We start from the raw sequence: 16,996 nt of genomic DNA, 5'->3' as shown, positions 1-16,996 counted from the left end.
CCTGATTGATTCTGTGATTCTGTGAAGTTCCTACTGGAACTGCTGTCTTACACAATGAGAGAAGCCACTGTGCAAGGCTAACCTGGGCATCTGCATTATTCCAGAGCTCCTGAATCTTCAAGTCAGAAGCACAACCTCATTTGCAGTGTCCTCTCTCCTGTCAGGACCCCATGATGGGATTCAGCTTGTGTGACTCAGTAGTTCTACTGCAAAGCTATTACTGCCTTTCTGGTACAGCATATCTGGCAGATGGTTGCATGGTGTTCAAGCTTCACCACAAGCTCGAGATACTGGGGCATGAGAAGTCACCTGCCACACAACATTGGTTAGTTACCAGCCAGTGCAGCTCTCCAGTTCATTGTGTGTGAAGGCATTGGGCCAGGTGGTTGGGGAAAACAGACTATGGCAAAGTCACAGGACTTGGAAATGGGATGGAAAAGCTTATCTGAGTGAAGATCAGAGTTTCTGACCAAGGCTAGGCCCCCTGATATTTCTTATAAAAAAAACATTTGGTAGTGTTAGGACTAGTCAAGTTTGGTTATGAGCTATACTTTGTAACTTGGTTTTTTTGGAAGAAAAAAATACATATAATGTGTAATAATGATATATAGATGTATATGTAGTACTGTACTAATTTGACCTCTTTTGTCTACCTTAAATGCATCAAGTTTTTGGAAAAACTTACAGCCTTAATTAAAGACTGAAAGCCCACCAGCTCTCCAGCAACTAAATAGGGAGGACTAATGGGACTGTTTCCCTTGCTGTTTCAGATTCATGTTCAGTCTCATGTAAATAACAGCAAGTGCTTTTCATTTCTGGACCATTTCAGGGCTGAACTAAAGAACTTTCTGTGGAAGACTGAAGTTGGTATAGAGCATTATAGACTTTGAGATTATACTGGTTTGTGGGCTTGTCCTATAGTGTGAAGGGATAGACTAGCTGAATTGGGCACAGAACTTGGTGCTTTAGCATAGTCAGAGGGGCTCCTATGTGACAGGAATTGGTGGTGAGACTGACACCTAAACAAATGGGGAAGCTGAGAAGGAGCTCCCCATAGCTTGTGTGGTACCCTCTGCTTAATATAACTAAATCTGACAGTGTGCAACTCTGAAAAACCAAACAAACCCCCGAAACCAAAATCCCCACAATCTAAAGGTGAAGCTCCTTTAGATGTGATACAATTGACCTGCAGATGTCATTAAAGCCTTCTGGCCCAACTCTTTCCTAATGGTATTTGATTTGTGGAAACAGTGGTTACATGGTACAACAATTTGTAGTAAGGTTGTAGCAAAAACACCTTTTAGGCATAAGAATTCAGCCTGGAAAGGCCTAGGGAGACAATGTGACTAACTTGTATACACTGTTTAGGAGACTTGCATTAGCAGTGTGACCCTTCCAGTGGCATAGTTACAGAGATGGAGGCTTGTTGCCTGGCTATTTGCATGGCCTTACAATTCATGGCTGCTTAAAAACTCAAGCTTTGAATATGGAGAGGAGAGCTTCCCTCTTGGAGGCTGCTTGTTCTAATACAGAATAATCAGCTGGTAGTGAAGAAATTCACGTGTAGTTTCCATTCTGCAGATTATGCTGTCTAGTGATGCTGTTTTATACAGCATTATGCTTTAAGTGAACAGCCAGACATAGTCAGCTTCTTTATAGTTCTCTGAAACTGCACTGTTGTTGCTGTTGCTTTCAGCTAATCACTGAAGCACTGACATTAAAATGAGGCAATTGAGCTAGGAGAGCATACTGCTGAACAGGACCCCTCATCAAGTTTCTTCACCTATTAAATTTCTGGCTCCTTATAAAAAGTAGATAATACTCAGTTCTTGTAGCTGTTCTTGCTAATCAAAGATGGACTTGAATGTTTATAAACAGAGGAGAATTAGGTTTCCAAATGCAATTCTTACTTTCTGTCTTCTAAACCCACTTATGCATTAAATGATAAAAGCTAAAGTGATGATACAGTGTAAAACTATATTATAAAGTGCAGGGACTACTTTTCTCAATCAAGATTGCCGAACAAAGCAGGAAGCATTTTAGTTTCCCAAACTTCCCAAACAACATGCTAGGACTTTACACTGCTATGAACACTCAAGTCCAAACAAATCATGATGATCTGACCTTCCAAACAGAATAACTGAACTGGCACACTCTAATTCTACATTTCAAGTATACTGACTGCAAGAGTTGTACTTAATAAGAAAAGGCTTTTTTTAGTTTACTTATTGACAGTTGATTTTTTTCTGGATTTTTGTTGTGAATTGTTGCACTTAAACCATTCTGATAATCCTGTTTGAAATCTTGGGATTGCTGTAGAACTTCTATAGCTGAAAATTAATCCAGAGAAAATTTTATACTTAAAAGATTAAGTCAAAGATAACAGGTTTAGGTAGAAATGTTAAGCTTCTTTTGAACTTGTCCCTAAGGAAGAGTTTGATGCAGGTGACTTCTTCAGAAGATGCTTTGAAGGCTGTTAGCCTTGAAGCTGTGGAAATCCTTGTTGCTTACCCCTCAGCAAAAGGCTGAGTTTGCTTATGTCTATAGCTGAAGTAAATAGATTTACATCCAAACCTTGCTATTTTTTGATGAAATACTAATTTGTGTATAGATGCGCTGGTAGTGCTTTTAGGTATTACTTCTCAAAGAACACTACTCAACAAATTAGTTTAAAAAAAATTGAGTGGTAGTTGGAGATGACAAGTCAGATGTTAAAAGTAGTTTGCAATGTGCAATATACATAATGTCTGTCACAATGAGCTTACATAGGATAAAGGAGTCAATGTGTCGTGAACTAGGTGACTAGACTCAAATGCCAAACTTTTGCAAAGTAAGCTGGTGCTTAGTCAATTTACATTGAATACAGTTCATGCATCAATATGAATATATTGTCACTGTCCTCTCTTTCAGGCCAGGAGCGCTTTGGAAATATGACCAGAGTGTACTACAAAGAAGCAGTTGGTGCTTTTGTGGTCTTTGATGTCACAAGAGGCTCTACTTTTGAGGCTGTTTCAAAATGGAAGCATGATTTGGACAGTAAAGTACTACTTCCCAATGGCAGCCCCATCCCTGCTGTTCTTCTTGCAAACAAGTGTGACCAGAAGAAAGATGGCAGCCAGACTCCCTCTCAAATGGACCAGTTTTGCAGAGAAGGTGGCTTTGTTGGATGGTTTGAAACATCTGCCAAGGTGAGCATAATAGAATGTTTTCAGTCTCTTGAGTATTGGCATAAGAATGAATGAATATAGTCATGTAAGAAATAAAATTATCAAGCATAGGAAGTGGCAATCAAATCTCCAGTGTTCAGTGAAAGTGTGAAGTGATAGAAAGGCTAACTTTATTCCTGAGGAAGATAAGGCATATTTAGTTTAGATTAGAAGTGCATCTTAAATTCAAAGCACCTCAAAACTAGTTGGAAAACTTGATTAGCTGAGTTGGATAAGGTTTTTTTTAATCTCACATGCATTGAGGATTAGTTATTCTTTAGATGTTAATAGTCCTAAATGCTGATTAACCTATCCAAAAAATACAAGTAATCTTTAGGTGTACATTTTTAAATTGCCACTTCTGTCTTCACTGTTGTATGTAGGAAATGGCAAGACTTGAAGTGAACCAGCTATTTGCTCACTACCCACAATGTTGCTAAAGCACTTTGCTATTTTATCAGGCAATTTCAAAACTGAACTGGAGAAAAACATTGTTCTATATACTAATTTAAATTAAGAAAGACAGCTGCTTTATCCAAATAGTTAACTTCGAGTAATTTCATATTGTATATTTTTAGTCTACAGACTTTATCAATGCACAGATAAACTTGCAGCAGCTTAGTTGGAAGTGAAATCCAGCATTTCCTTAAAGCTCTACTGATCCTTAAAATGAAAGATTCCTCTAGATGAAGACAGTGTGGCTGACAAACCAGATTAGTGGGCTGACTGATAACTGCTTTATATAAAAAGCTAAACCTCAAGGTCCCACTTTTCCCTTGGCTTGCCTACTTCCTTTAACTGCTGCTGCTGAGTTGGCACACAATGATGCTTAGACAACTTTGTTTCTTATATTCTTACAGAAGAATATAAGACTTCTTTTAAAGTAACAAGTTGCTTTTTGATCACTAAAGTAAGGAAGAAGGATACACAATGAAAAGAATTAGTCCTGAAATCAGCACACATTTGAACACACATTCTCAAACTTACCCATCTGTTGCTAAAAACTCAATTTTTAAGGCTCTTTATACTCAAAAAGAATACCAAGATTCTGCTTTGGGTCACATCTTCCCTGAAGCTTTACCTGCCCATAACACTTATGAATAAACATCATCCTGGGTTAAAAATAAATGCAAGTAATGTTGGAACAAAACCTAACATGAAAGTGTAGTGACAGCTTGCATTTTAGATGGTATTTAAGACACAACACTGTAAAGCACGGTTCTTAGTGCAAAGAAAAATCCAGATAATAATAGTCCTAGTTCAGTTATTAATTGACTTGTTTAGGACTCTGAAGAAGTGTAGTTAAAATAGCTTAGCAAAAATTCAGGACGCCTTTCTTGTTTTCTAAGCATATCAAATCAGTTTATGGTTTTAAGTCCTCCCACTGGAATATCCTTCTAATCTGCTTTTGCCTATCTGCTGGAACTGACACTTGAATCTTAAGTCTAGTCATCAGTAATATAGGTTCCACTCTGTAGATTGGGAAGAATATTAAAGGCAAAAGAACTGCAGAGAGTATAAATATTCATAGAAATATCTTAAGGACATCCTTACACTAAAATGAAGAGAATCCTTCTCTGCTCTGGGCAGGGAGAAGTGCCTATCTACATACTGCTGAAAGCAGTTTGTGACTGACAACCACAAGCTTATAAAGGGCAGTAGTGATGGGTCAAAAGTTCTTACAATCTAACCTTGCTTATGTAGAGTTTAGATCTACAGTTACAGAGACAGAAGAGTGTGCTGGGCTGGTGTTTCCTTTGGAACCAAAGATGAGCAGTTTCAAACGTGGCAGCCCTGTAGTGAGCTAACAGATGGCCCAGCCAGGTCAGTCCTGTAGCCAAAGACCCCTTGGCCCTGGGACCGGCTTGGACCCTCAGTAACTGGGATAACCTGATGAAGTACATCACTAGGAATCCTACATACACACCTTCTTTAGAGTTATATGTGAAGGTACTTTTCAAAGCATGCACCAGAATATGTAGAGTAGTTAGAAAATAGTCATGGTTTTGAGGCGGATAGAAAAGGTCCTTTTTACATAAATAATTGCATCCAAACTGCAGCAGAAACAGAAAAAGGCCCCAAAAGGTAGGACAGAACTATAGACAGTGTAATTGCCTGTTATCTTTTCTGATGCAGAAATGCACTTTGGCATTTGTGAGTCTTCCAAATGCAGGTGACAGTAATTACCCTGCCTGCCTACTAGATTAGAGTCACAGCATTCAATCTATAATATGGGTGTATAATCTTCTCAAACCTTTCTGATAACGTTTTCCAAAAAAGTGTGTAAGCAATAGCCTGATCTATCGATATTGGTTGTTATGCTGATGAGACTGAAGAAGAGTTTTTCTTTTTGAGCTTATTTTTTAATAGGAAAGTGTGACTATTTCAAAAAATCACTGACTACTTTGCTTTCAATATTTTTAGGACAACATCAACATAGACGAAGCTGCTCGATTCTTGGTGGAAAACATCCTTGCCAACTACAAAACCTTTCCTAACGAAGAGAATGATGTGGGCAAGCCAAAACTGGACCTAGACCCATTGAAAGCAGAGAGCAAATCACAGTGCTGCTAATGCTACCACAGTTCAGTAAATGTGATGGGATGAGCAGCAAGACTGTTCCTTAAATCAAAATGCTGCTATGGTGCTGCGTTGTGACAATCCATATGGGGTGTCTGGTACTATCTGAATTGGTGACTTGTTTGGGTGTTTACATATTATTGTTTAGCATGAAACTGAGTATCTTGTGAGTTATCATTCCATTTGCTTGAGTGGCTGCATCTAAGTCTGATTAGTGTCGTCTTACTTGAGAACATAAGGTAGTGTTTACACTCCTAAAAAGGAACAAAGACAACATTCAGTGTCTAGTTTGCTTCTAGGACATATGCTACATTCCAAATAGGACTCACTTGTCAAGGTTTTAGCTGAATAGACACTTGCACCTTTAAAGTAAACTTTTCCTTTGTCACCAGTAATGTCCTACTTTAGTGTTCTCACCTACACACTTGTCCCTATTTATTATCCCCCACCATGAGGCTGTGTCTCATTGCTAGTTCTCCTGGATTGAGACATCCCAGAAATCTTGAAGAGGCCAATGACAGATGGGAGGTATCTTTCCTCTTGTCATCACTAGGACTGAGAGGAGTACATGGCTTTTACCGCTGAGTAAAAACAAGATGGTTAAATTATTATATTTAACAAGGGAAAGGCATGATGATAGAGATACTAACAAAAATGCAGCTCCAGCCATTTAAGGCAGAATATTTTGAGCTAATACTTTACATGAGAGATACATTAATGAATACAGTTGTACTGCTCACACATAGTTATGGTAACCTCACCTGTAGGCACATCCAGAAATAAACATCCAGTAACTTTTTCATGCACTAACACTGAAAACTTTACCAATAGTGCAAGAAGTAGATATCTTATTGTTCTGTGGTAATGAACTTGCTGCTTTTCCCTTCTGTCTTGAGATGGTTCTGAATACTATGAGGAATGAAAGAGGTTGGGAAGGAAATAGCTTAAGTGGTTCATGCTAGCCTGTCAACATCCCTGTCCCAAGCTCTATCTTTTTCAATTTTAGAACACTGCTGTACTCTTTTGACTACTTGGAACTAATGAACTGGCTTACCAGTTTGTAACTCTATACTGAGATGCTTATGTTTCTTTGTTATAACACTCACATGTATTTTTGGCAGCAGATGAACATCAAAAGTATTAGAGAGATTTCATGGTTCTTGAATGCATTCTGGAACTCCGGCTCTGCTTGTCTTAAAAGCTTTGAAGCTTCTGTTTATTTTAAGGTTTCCTTCTGTCCTGGTACTTCATTGCTACTGACTTCAGAAGTCTTATCTTGCTTGGTTTGATGGTGCTGATGTTTAAGTAAACATCGGAATTGAGTATGTGCAGGATTTGTTATACTTCAATCTGTATTGGGATTTCTTAGATTGTCTTTTTTTCTAAAGAGTAACATACTTTTAAAAAGAAATAAATATATTTGGGCATCTTATGCATGTTGTTGGTGTATGCTTTTGAGAACATGAATCTTTGCATATGTTCCACCCTATACTCAATTGCTTTCATTGACATTTGAAAACAACTTCTAGTAGCTGTTATGTTAAAGGTTTATTTAAAATTAACACAATAAGGCTTGGCATTAGCTAAAATTGGGTTTAATTATTTTAGGATTCTAAGAAAGTTTAGATGAAAGGGTTCTTAGGATGTTGTTCTAAGCCAGCATCTTTCTCCAACAAGGTCATAGCATGGTGCTTAGGTATTCATGTGGCCTGGTCTAAAACCTTCAACAAAGGCAATTGTATGGCCTTGGGAAAGTTCTCAAGGCCTGGCTGTCCCCTGAGAGTTTAACTAGTCTGAACCTTTCTAACTTCCATTTATGTCCATGGTCTCTTATGCTCCTACTGTGCACCACTGTAAAGAATGTGTTCATTAGACTTGTACAGATTTACTGGACACATAAAGCGTGATTGCTTTTTTTTTTGCTTTGAAAACCTATAGCTCTGCAGAAAGGAAGTTGCACCCCATCCATACTCGTGCTTTCTGGCTTGTCTGGATTGTTAGCCTTTCTAGCTAATCTGAAACTACTATAATCTTCTAATTCATTCACTTGAACAACTCTGTTTAAACATCTTACTGAGTTTACAGTCTAATCTCTAGTGCTCTGTCTCTTTCTAAACTTTAAAGCTGCATTTCTTTCTAAACTTTAATTAAAGCTGCACAAATGTAAATGCCTAGTTTAGTGAGGAAACTGCAAGTGCAGGTAGCCTTTTTTGCCCAAAAAAAAGCTGTTGTGCTTTTTCTTCATTTTAGTTTTTTGGTCTTCACTCTGCTGTTGAATCTAACTCTGAAGCTTTGGGACTCTACCTGAATGCATGAAGCTCATCTGGGTCCTGTCAGTGACAATGTAATCCTTATGCAGGTTGGTTTCAAGTATGTCTAAATTTCTGCTTGAAGAGTTATCACTGCTACATTTAAACAGTTTCTGCATTCTGTATGTAGATGCTTCTAAACATCTGCATGAACATAGAATGGTCATGACACTCAAACTGATGGAATGTACTAGTTTTGATACAGGTTGTTGCTGCCTGGAGAAGATGAGGCAGGGTCAGGTTCAGGATCTACCATCTACGAAAACCTAACAGTTTGAAGTGACTCTGCAAATTGTATTATAGAGCAGACTCTTTCTGAAGTCTAGTAGTGTGAAAAAAATATTTTCTACCTTCATGGGGTCTTTTTTTATTTAAAATCTTTCACCCGAGGAAGAAAATTTGCACATGAATAGAAAGTTAGTCTTCCTTTGTGCTACAAAAAGCATTCTCACTCCCCTTCCTTGGAGAAGAACCATTACTATGTTTGAGACTGAGGGGGTGGATCAGGAAATCTGATCCAGCGAGAACATGAAAGCTCTAAGAGAAGACTGGCATTTCAGCCCTAGGAAGGGAATGGTAGCATTCTGGTAGAGGACAATGGTACTTGTCATTCATGGAGAAGTGTTTAGGTCAATTAAACTAGTCATGAAACCCTATCCTAATTAACCCAGGAACTCTGATTTGGAAAGATATGTGGAGTTGAGACAGACCCAATTTAACTTCAGGCAAGTAAGTGAGCAAAAACTCAAACCTAATTTGTTTTACCTGTCCAGCGTATATAGTAAAGTGCGAATTCACCTCAGCCACACGAACAGAGGCCCTGTGCTGTTTTATTTCATTATCTCTTGCAATCTCAAATGTGGCATTCTTAAATGATCAAGTAACTGACTTCCTAGTCTCTAAACTTAAAAGACAGTTTTGAGATTAAAAACTTGAGCAAAACTTTGAATCAGTACCTCAGTGAAATGTCTTTCCCTCCCTGATTTTGTACAAGCTGGAGATGGCATATAGTCTTCCTGGACTGCGGTTGAGCAGTATGTCTGTGCGACTAATGCAAAGTCAGGGTCTGCTCATTTTAAAAGCTTAATGAGGCATTACAGTTGCTTTGAAAACCAGAAAGAAGTAAGAGCAATTAGTGATCTCTCAGTATGGGATTTTCTTATCTGCAGTAGTAAAAAAAAAAATAGAGCTATTCCAAGCTTCAGAGTTTTGTTTAAACTTTGTGTCAGGGCTGTTGATTTGTAATAGCATTCAGTCTCCTTAAATTGAACAAATCCTTGTTCCTCAATAGTAATTAATTGCCGAGGAAGAGTTTGAATGGTTCTTAGAGACCCAGTGCCTGAGTAACTCACAAGTTACAAGGAAATATTAGAAATGTGTGCAGTAAAACTGGTATTCAATGGTGAAACATTTTGCTCTTAAAAACTGTTGCTTCCTTACCTTAGTCTTAACACCTTGCTACTGACTTTGATTCTAAAACAGAGAACTGGCTACCTCTTTCTCCCTTTATAGAACACCTTATTTGCTATAGAAACACAGTTCTCTAAGTATGTTTATGCCTTCATATAATGAATTGCTAAAGAATTGAAGAACTGGTGTTAGCAGTATGCCAGGAGTAAAAAAATGTATTAACAAAATTCTAGAGAGATAATGATTTTGAATGGAAATACATCATTCACTTGGCAGTATGCAAAAGGTTGCTTCAGAGTTTTGTCCTGTAGCAAAATAATACTGAACAAAGAGAATATACTAGGTTCAGATCCGTGAGGATTATGTACATTGTCATCACAAAGCTCAGTTTGGAATCCCATTTCTCTGTTTCAGTTTGTGTGTAAACAGGAAAAGTACTTGGTATATTTTTAAATACATGATTATACCTCTTTTATCACCCAATATAACATTCATTCAGTGAAAACTTCTTAGACATCCTACGTGGCTTTCATAATCATACAAATAAGTTATACTATATATTTTATCATTTTGGTCTGTGTACATACAAAATGTTTCCTGCCACAAGTACATCAAGGAAAAACTCCCTTTCTTTAAGTAGAGATAGTGTTTTGGATAGCTTTGGCTTGTTAAGTGTGCAAGTAGAGTGCCAGTATCTTAGTTCCTTCATCCTTTTGCAAAGAGATGCAAGATGACCATGCTTATCTCATTCTGTTTATCTGGATAAATTGTCCCTTGGCTTGAACTCTAAATGAAACTAAAATATGCAGGATTCCTAGCCTTATTGCCTATGTAACTGGGAGTAAAAGGTAGCTGCTATGTTTCCTGTGGCATGTTAACATTAAAGGATTTTATCTGTATGTCACAGGTTCTAGGAAATGAAACAGTGTTCAGCCTTTGGATAAAACATACAGGCTTCTGGTTTTCTTTTGTGGGTTTTTGTTTGGTTTGGGTTTGTTTGGGGGGGGTTGTTTTATTTTGTTGTTGTTTTGTGGGGGGGGGTTGTTGGTTTTTCTACCCTTTTTTTTTTTAATCTTGGAACATTTAGCCTGTTTATTATCATGATCCTTCTGAAAGCTTAACTTATGCTAGTAATTATTGGTCCTGTTGGAAAGCTCCTGGCTCCCTAAAGGTTTAAGACAGCATGGGCAGTCTGCTAACTCAGTAAAGGGCAGAGAAGTTTAGAAACAGGTATGTATCAAAGTAGTGTGTGGTATCCATCCAGAATAATGGACTTACAACCTTTCACATTCAGATGGGTATATTTTTTAACTTCTGTGTTTCAAAAGTGTATTGTAGACTGTGCTATTGAAGTATTATAGTACTTGGGCCACATTATCCATTTCCACTGTTCGTAATATGTCCAATCATCCTTGGTTATAATGACTGAATTAGAATTGATAATACTATCCCAGCACTGATGTAGCGAAAAGTCTACCCCATCAAGATACATTCAGTATTAACTTTAAATTACTATGTCTCACACATGGTTTTATACTTGGTCAGTACTTAGCACAGTACAACATCAAAATTGTTGCATTGTGCAAAGAGATGACTTCTAGCCTTTTTTCCCTTGACAGCATCTGGCTGGTTGAAGTGTTAATGCTTCTGTGGATATATGTACAGGCTGTACTGGGGGTATGTGGCAAGGTTTTGGTAATGAGAGGGGCTACAGGGGTGACTTACTGGCAGAAGCTGCTATAAGCTTCCCCTGTGTCTCGTGGAGTCAATGCTGAGCTCGTCGTGACAGTAGTAGCGCCTCTGAGATAACATATATTTAAGGAGGAAGAAGAGAAACCAAAACATGGCAATTTCAGCTTAAGAGATGAGTGAGAATATGTGAGAGGAACAGTTCTGCAGACACCCATGTCAGTGGAGGAGGAGGAGGAGGTGCTTCAGACACCGGAGCAGAGATTCTCCCACAGCCTGTGGTGAAGACCACAGTGAGGCAGGATAAGTCCCTGCAGCCCATGGAGGTCCATGGTGGAGCACATATCGTCCTGCAGCCCATGGGTGACCTCATCCCAGAGCAGGTGGATACCCAAAGGAGGCTGTGACCATGCAGGGGAGCCCATGCTGGAGAACACTTCTAGCAGAAGCTGTGGCCCAAAGGAGAGAGGAGCCCATGCTGAAGCAGATTTTCTGACAGGACTTGGGACTCTGTGGGGCATCCATGCTGGAGCTGTCTGTTCCTTAAGGACTGCACTCCTTGGAAGGGACATACACTGGAGTAGTTTGTGAAGCCCATGGGAAGAATTCACCTTGGAGAAATTTGTGGAAGACTCTCCCATGGGAGGGGCCTTATGCTGGAGGCGAGGAAATGTGAGGAGTCCTCCCCCCGAGAGAAGGAAGGAGCAGCTGAGACAATATGTGATGTATGGTGCAAACCCCCGTTCCCTATCTCCCTGCATGACTGGGTGGAGGAGGTAGAGAAAATTGTGATTAAAATTAAGCTGAAGAAGGAGGGAGTGGTGGTGGGGAAAAGTGTTTTTATGATTTAGTTTGTATTTCTCATTATCCTGCTCTGAATTGCTTGGTAATAAACTACACTAATTTTCCCAAGTCAAGTCTGTTTACCCATGACAGTAATTGGTGAGTGATCTCTCCCTGTCCTTATCTTGACCCATGAGCCTTTTGTTATGTTTTCTCTCCCTGTCCAGCTGAGGAGGGATGTGATAGAGTGACTTTGGTGGGCAGCTGGTGCCCAGCCAGGGTCAACCCACCACACAGGCAAGCTACTTTGCTTTTTATCTAAAAAATTGCTGTTTTCAACTGTACTTTGCCTCAAGGTACTCAAAATCACTGCCTTCCAGAATTTAGTAGTTTAAGAAGCAAGGACGTTCAGTGAGATTGTCCATCTGGGTGTCATTTGTTTTCACTGGGTTATTGTTTTAATCACAGTTGGATGAGACTTAACATAGCTCAGATGATTATGATGGCACTTGTTGTGTATGATAGCACAAGTGCGGTAATAACTTCTGCAGGTTTTATGTATTTCAGAAGTTACAGAATGTAAACTGCATTGCAGGTTTTATTTAGAGAAGATGTTTTCCAAGTCAACCAAGTAAAAATACAATTTTGAAGACATCTTACAGACATACCAATTTATCATCTTGTTCCTGACTTTTTATGAAGAATGTTAATCACATTTATATTACAAAATATTTATCTAGCAATCTTACATTTTGCATTTTTAAAATAGTACAGCTTTTTGCTTTTAGCCTGTATACACAACTGCAACCTCACTTAAAACCACTGAAGTTAATAACTGTTGAAAAGAATTTGTGTTCTGCAGCATGTCTTTACTTAGAACAACAAGACTTCTTAAAACCTTTTAAATCTCCTGCAAAAAGGTTACATTCTTAATTGTAAAAACCAAAATACTAAAGTAAAACAGTGTACTAAGATTTAATAGGCTTTACAGTTTTGTAGCCTATATTACATTGTGTATTTTCATTTATGAACAGAAATAGCATTCTGTCTCTCAGGTCACAGCCACAATATTTAGAATTTTTTAGGAGGTCATACTACTTCCTCTGTCCATATCCCCATTTTGTAACAGTTCCAATAGCTAGAATACCACACTTGCCTCCAAACTTCAGATAGGGTTTTCACACAGTATCTAACCCAGGAAGCCTTAAATTTTGACATAGAAACATAGTCTTGTTATGCATCATCAAACATAAACGTACAGAAGAAAGGCAATGGCTCTGCACAGTGCTCTGAGCTACTTTAATTGTCCTTTGCTCCCTGCTCTTGGGGCCTATACTATGTTCCCCCAGTATTTAAGTGGAGAGATGATGAAAATTGTGGTGGCCCCCAGTTCATGCAAGCACTTTGGCCTAAAGCTGTGTGCCATCAGCAGTTCATTGGGACTCAATGGTATTGCTATATTTAAGTTGGACTTGGACGTCTGCTTGATACTGTATTGCATAGTTTGGGTCTGTTTCATCAAAGTGAGACTATAGCATGAGAATGTTATAAAAAGGTACAACTGTCCTGCCTCATTCACAATTTCCTACTGACCTTACCTTGTTTATTTCACTTCCACCTACTCTTTCACTTAGTAAGTAGGCAAAGTAATGGAAGTGAGACCACTCCTTTTTTTAACTGTTTAATTAATTAAATTCGGAACCTACATTTTCCTATCCTTTGATAAAAGAAATGGTGAAAAAGAAGTCTCCAAAACAAAGAGAATCAAAATGCATTCTATTTCCCTTTCGTCTCCTGCCTTTGTTGCAACCTCAGGATACAGCACCTGTTCTTACAGACGTCTGTCTGATTTTGACCTTAATCCTTTTTTTTCATGGAAAACTTCCCAGAACCCCAGACTGGGTAAGGTTGGAAGTGGCTTTGGAAGATCAAGTAGTCCTTTACCCCTTCTCAGAGCTTGAACCGGTTGCTCATGGTCAATGTCCAGCTTGATGGAAAACTCCACGATCTTGTTGGAAAAACTGTTCCAGTGTTTGACAACTTTCACTGTAAGTAAAAATAAAATTAAATCTTATTTTAAAGAGGCATCTCCAGTATTTAAATTTTCACATTAACTCTATTTCTATAATTTGGCAGCTCTGAGAAGAATCTGAGTATCGTTAGCCTGCTTATCAACTACTTCTAGACATGAAGATTTGTCCCTCTACCATACTCCCAGGCCTTCTCTTAAAGCAAAAACTTCTTCCTGCTTTGTTCTGAAAGCCTTGTGCCTCCTGTAAAATCAGAGGAGGGTGAAGTCTGAGAGGTCTCAGGTCCAAGCACCCTGAGAGGGGTTGTGGTAGTATTCCTGTTAAGTTATGCTTTATCTGCTCTCTCCAACTAGTGCTTGTAGCTACAAAAAAGTGCAAAATATTTAAAGGCCGTTTTCCTGCAAGTGACTTGCATGTGCTATAGCAGTTGATGGAAGGTTTAAGGGAAGAATAAAAATGCTGGTGTTTTGAATGGTGTGTTAGAAGAATGATGACCAGAATGCCACCCATTCATTGCGAGCCAGAACCTGTTACCTTAGTATTTGTTTAGTGACATCTCAATGGGTTCCTAACAGACACCACTCTTGATTTACTGTCTTGTGTATTTATTCCACATTTTCTGTCAGGTTGCCTCTACCATAACAATTTTTTCCCCTTCAGGGACTGTCTGTCAGATATACTTCATGGCTTGAGACACTAGGCCAGTGAAATAGCTGATGTGTCCTTACAGATTCTTTGCCAGTTAGGAAATGAGCTTTTTTGAAATTCAAATTAATTTCTCTTTCCAAACAAGCTGTCCTTGTCATTGCTGTTAGGTTTTGGAATTCTAAATTAAATTCTTGCATAAATAAAAAGATGTAACTTGATGGATGCAAAACTTGAGATCCTTTTTCACAAAGCATGTAGATGCATGCTTTTAATGCCATCACTCTTTGCAAACAAACTTACTGGAGGATTTTATGGTAAAAGTGCATTTTGAACTTCATATGTAGCAACTATCAGAGCAAAGAATGAAAGGCTCTGTAGCTTTCAAACCTCACTGGTCATCTGCAATGGGATCAGGAAGGAAGTTTTCCTACTAGGAAAGGTTTCACAGGTGCCTCTGACACCTGTGTTTCATTGAGACTTTTCCATTGTATTTTCTCTGTCCAGTAATTCTAGGAAGGGGGATTCAGAGGAATAGATGGAAATTACAGATTATCTGAGGTCTTTTTATCTGCATTCTGGGTCACAAACTCAGTCCTGCAACTTCTAGCCCCAGTTTACAAGTTGGCATCAGCATCCAGCAGGGTGTGGAGGCTAACAGCACTGTGCTGGTACTGAAGAGGTAGCCAGGTGTTTGAACTCACCTACCTCTCTGCTATTTTTTAACCTGTATACCCTAATCAATAGTTGATAGCATAATTGTATGAAGTGAAGACCAGCTGTTCAGTTTGAAAAGAAATAAATAAGCTTGAAATGTTTGCTTTGCTCTCAAGTGAGAAGTGTCCCAAAGTACCTTACTTAAGATAGATGCTATTGGACAGAACGCTGAAGGAAATGCCAAGAAGTGGAAGAATTCTCCACTTTGAAATTCATGAGTATATATCTGGCCTTCTGTCATCTTGATATAAATCAAGATCTGACATTTGTCTAAAATAAGCCTCTGGATGTAGCAACATCTGCATATTTTTCCTCCCATTTTTTATCTATTCATGCCCTCTACAATTTGACAAATAAATTTTTCATTCATTTTTATATCTCAAAAAGACTTAGCTTAAAAAGAATAAGCAAAGAGATATATTCTGTTTTATCAGGAATTTTTCATTATTCACTACAGACTGGGAAACAGCAAATAGGTTAAGAGTTAGAAGTAGGAGCTATTGGCTAAGTTGAAGTCAAATATCTGCTGAATTAAAACCCAGCAGATTAATGTTATTTTTACCTGACCTTGGTGGGACTCCATTCACTTTAGTAATCACAGGCTTTATATCAGGAATATTAACTAGTTGTATGTTTGAAATTAAAAGATAAAATAAAGACATTTTAGCTCTAGATTTCTGTAGGCTGCTGGGACACACTGCTGACTCATTCAACCTGCCATGGACCAGGACCCCCAGGTGTCTGTCTGCAGCTCTGCTCTCCAACCTCTCCTTCCTCAGTCTGTACCTACACTCGGGGTTGCCCTGCCCCAGGTGCAGAACCATAGAATCATAGAATGTTAGGGGTTGGAATCCCCACAGGCAGGGACACCTCCCCACTAGACCAGGTTGCTCAAGGCTTCATCCAGCCTGGCTTTGAACACTGCCAGGGTTGGGGCAGCCACCACCTCCCTGGGCAACCTCTGCCAGTGTCTCATCGCCCTCACAGGAAAAAACCTTTTCTTAATATCTAACCTAAATTTCTCCTCCTTCAGTTTGGACCTGTTACCCCTTGTCCTATCACTGCAGTTCCTGACGAAGAGTCCCTCTCCAGCTCCCCTGCAGCCCATTCAGGCACTGGAGGGTTACTATGTGGTCTCCACACAACCTTCTCTTCTCCAGGCTGAACAGCCCCAACCTCCTCAGTCTGGCTTCAACCCAGCACTTATCTCTGTTAAACTTCATACAGCTGAGGATTGCCCAGACCTCTCTCTTGTCTAGGTCTCTGTGCCTTCGATGGAGCCAAACGCTGCTCCCGATCAGTCCTCATCGGGCAATTCACATTCTTCTGGAGGGTTACTATGTGGTCTCCTCACAACCTTCTCTTCTCCAGGCTGAACAGCCCCAACCTCCTCAGTCTGGCTTCAACCCAGCACTTATCTCTGTTAAACTTCATACAGCTGAGGATTGCCCAGACCTCTCTCTTGTCTAGGTCTCTGTGCCTTCGATGGAGCCAAACGCTGCTCCCGATCAGTCCTCATCGGGCAATTCACATTCTTGGAACGATCCTTGTAGCTGCCGCAGAAGCTCAGGACGCAGCATCGATTGCTCTCGATGTCCAGCTTTCGCCTACAAAGGCATTTCACACC

The 16,996-nt window shown here is 39.3% G+C and overlaps 1 protein-coding gene across 1 annotated transcript; it reads left to right on the top strand.

The window, feature by feature from the left end:
• Positions 1 to 2,472: 2,472 nt before the first annotated feature.
• RAB32 (RAB32, member RAS oncogene family) lies at positions 2,473 to 6,152 on the top strand (the record flags this gene model as incomplete). Its single annotated transcript, XM_009072773.1, has 3 exons — positions 2,473 to 2,496; positions 2,903 to 3,188; positions 5,631 to 6,152. Coding segments are annotated over 3 exons (460 nt in total), but the record flags the coding sequence as incomplete, so codon positions are not given.
• Between the last annotated feature and the right edge of the window lie 10,844 nt (positions 6,153 to 16,996).

Source organism: Acanthisitta chloris, unplaced genomic scaffold, assembly GCF_000695815.1.
Source record: "Acanthisitta chloris isolate BGI_N310 unplaced genomic scaffold, ASM69581v1 scaffold28654, whole genome shotgun sequence".
NCBI classification, from domain to species: domain Eukaryota; kingdom Metazoa; phylum Chordata; class Aves; order Passeriformes; family Acanthisittidae; genus Acanthisitta; species Acanthisitta chloris.
Note: the sequence above shows the minus strand (reverse complement) of the source record. Positions and strands in the feature narration are given on the sequence as shown.